At 54.1% G+C, this 1,951-nt stretch overlaps 1 protein-coding gene across 1 annotated transcript; it reads right to left on the bottom strand.

Moving 5' to 3' along the window:
- Positions 1 to 673: 673 nt before the first annotated feature.
- NDUFA7 (NADH:ubiquinone oxidoreductase subunit A7) lies at positions 674 to 1,902 on the bottom strand (the record flags this gene model as incomplete). Its single annotated transcript, XM_019471471.1, has 3 exons — positions 674 to 938; positions 1,309 to 1,320; positions 1,574 to 1,902. Coding segments are annotated over 3 exons (438 nt in total), but the record flags the coding sequence as incomplete, so codon positions are not given.
- Positions 1,903 to 1,951: the final 49 nt, after the last annotated feature.

The following is a 1,951-nucleotide window of genomic DNA, read 5'->3' as shown; positions in this document are numbered from 1 at the left end:
AGCAGGGCGGCTTGCTCAGAGCGAGCCGGCCTTCACCGTGCACCTCTCAGCTCGCTTCGGCCTCAGCTGCCGGCCGCCGCGGAGCCGCGCCTGCATTCGCCTCTGCTTCTCCCTGTGACTCTTTATCCCCTTGAGGCGGTGGGATAAAACGGCTGCTGGCAGGCAGCTGGCTGTGCAAGGGCTCCGCATAATCACGCCGGCGCTCCTCCCGCGTCCTCCAACAGCTCCAGGGGAACAGGCGCGTGCTGCAGCGGTTCACTGAAAAATAACCAGCGTAGCGCACTGCGATGGCCGGGTCACCGCAGCGTGAGCCCAGGTGACCCGTTGTCATCGGGGAGGGACTGGGCTACAGCGCTCAGCATCCAGAAAGCATGTCGCTGCAGCTGGGCGTGCCACCCAGGACATCGGGCACTTGTGGCAAGAGTGCCACAGGCTACTTAACTCGCGTCTCTTACTGCAAAAATCAGGGCATCGGGTCCTTTTTTTTTTTTTTTAATAGGGTGTGTTTTGTTCAGCTCTGTCCTTAAGTGGTATCTCAGCTGTAGCTTACAAATCTACTGAGCCTAAGCTCAAACACACATGCTATGTTGCTACTCCCTCAAGAAAACCTTACTACTTTTTAATACTGTTTTGGGTGTAATTTGGATAATTCAAATAGAACAGACAAAAGGGGGGGAGGGGATAATCACAGCTTTAAATACATTTATTGGTAATGCATCAGCAGCACTAGGACAAGTTCCATGCAGCATCGCTGTAGCAAAATCCACCACAGGCCTCCCCATTAGAGTGCTGCTTTGTAATGAACTGTGACCCGCATGTCCAGCCTCATCATACTTGTTTCTCACAAATAGGGCTGGTCTTTCGAAATTTCCCACTTCTTAAGTGCTGGTCCTGGCGTCACTGGTTTTTTCTCAGCTGTTGTCACTGCAGAGTCTGAACTGGGGTAGAAGAAGGAAGAGAGAAGAGTGTTTCATAACGCTATGAAAACCAGACTCAGTACAGGTTTTATTACAGAATCGTAGAATCATTTCTACCTTAACAGTCGAGTCCAACCGTTAACCTAACACTGCCAAGTCCACCACTAAACCATGTCCCTAAGCGCCATGTCTACACGTCTTTTAAATACCCCCAGGGATGGTGACTCAACCCCTTCCCTGGGCAGCCTGTCCCAGTGCTTGACAACCCTTTCGGTGAAGAAATTTTTCCTCGTGTCCAATCTAAACCTCCCCTGGCGCAACTTGAGGCCGTTTCCTCTCGTCCTGTCGCTCGTTACTTGGGAAAAGAGACCGCCCCCCCCCTCACTACAACCTCCTTTCAGGGAGTTGTAGAGAGCGTTAAGTCTCCCCTGAGCCTCCTTTTCTCCAAGCTAAACAACCCCAGTTCCCTCAGCCGCTCCTCATCAGACTTGTTCTCCAGACCCCTCGCCAGCTTCATTGCTCTTCTTTGGATGCGCTCCAGCTAAAGGGGTTTGTTAAGCCGACTTCCAGCCATTTCACTTATCCAAGAGGAGACAGAGACACAAAGAATTAGTTCAGCACTCTTCTACCAACCTGTGAAATCCAATACTGCTTACTGGAAGAGTTCCGTGCTTCTGGCATAAGCCAAACCAGGCTTAAACCCGCTCAGCTCAAACAGCGGCAGCAGCAGAGCTGCGGGACCGACCAGGTCGGACCTCTTTCCCGACAGGCAGCTTTCCAGCCACTCTTCCCCAAACCTGTAGCTTTTCTGTGCCGCCGCGACCACGACGGGCGGGAGGGACTCTCGGCGTCCGTCCCGGCTGCAGTAGTAGTTATCGGCGAACTTGTGGCAGGGACCCACCGGGAGCCGAGGCGGCGGCTGGGTTCTAGGCAGAGAACGGTTCCAGAACGTCAGTCGCGGCCGGCGAGCCTCGGCCCTCACACGCCCGAGACCCGCAGCCCAGCTCGCCCCGCCCCCACCTCTTCGAGAACTA

The sequence above is a fragment of the Aptenodytes forsteri genome, unplaced genomic scaffold, assembly GCF_000699145.1.
Source record: "Aptenodytes forsteri isolate BGI_AS27 unplaced genomic scaffold, ASM69914v1 Scaffold274, whole genome shotgun sequence".
Taxonomy (NCBI): domain Eukaryota; kingdom Metazoa; phylum Chordata; class Aves; order Sphenisciformes; family Spheniscidae; genus Aptenodytes; species Aptenodytes forsteri.
Note: the sequence above shows the minus strand (reverse complement) of the source record. Positions and strands in the feature narration are given on the sequence as shown.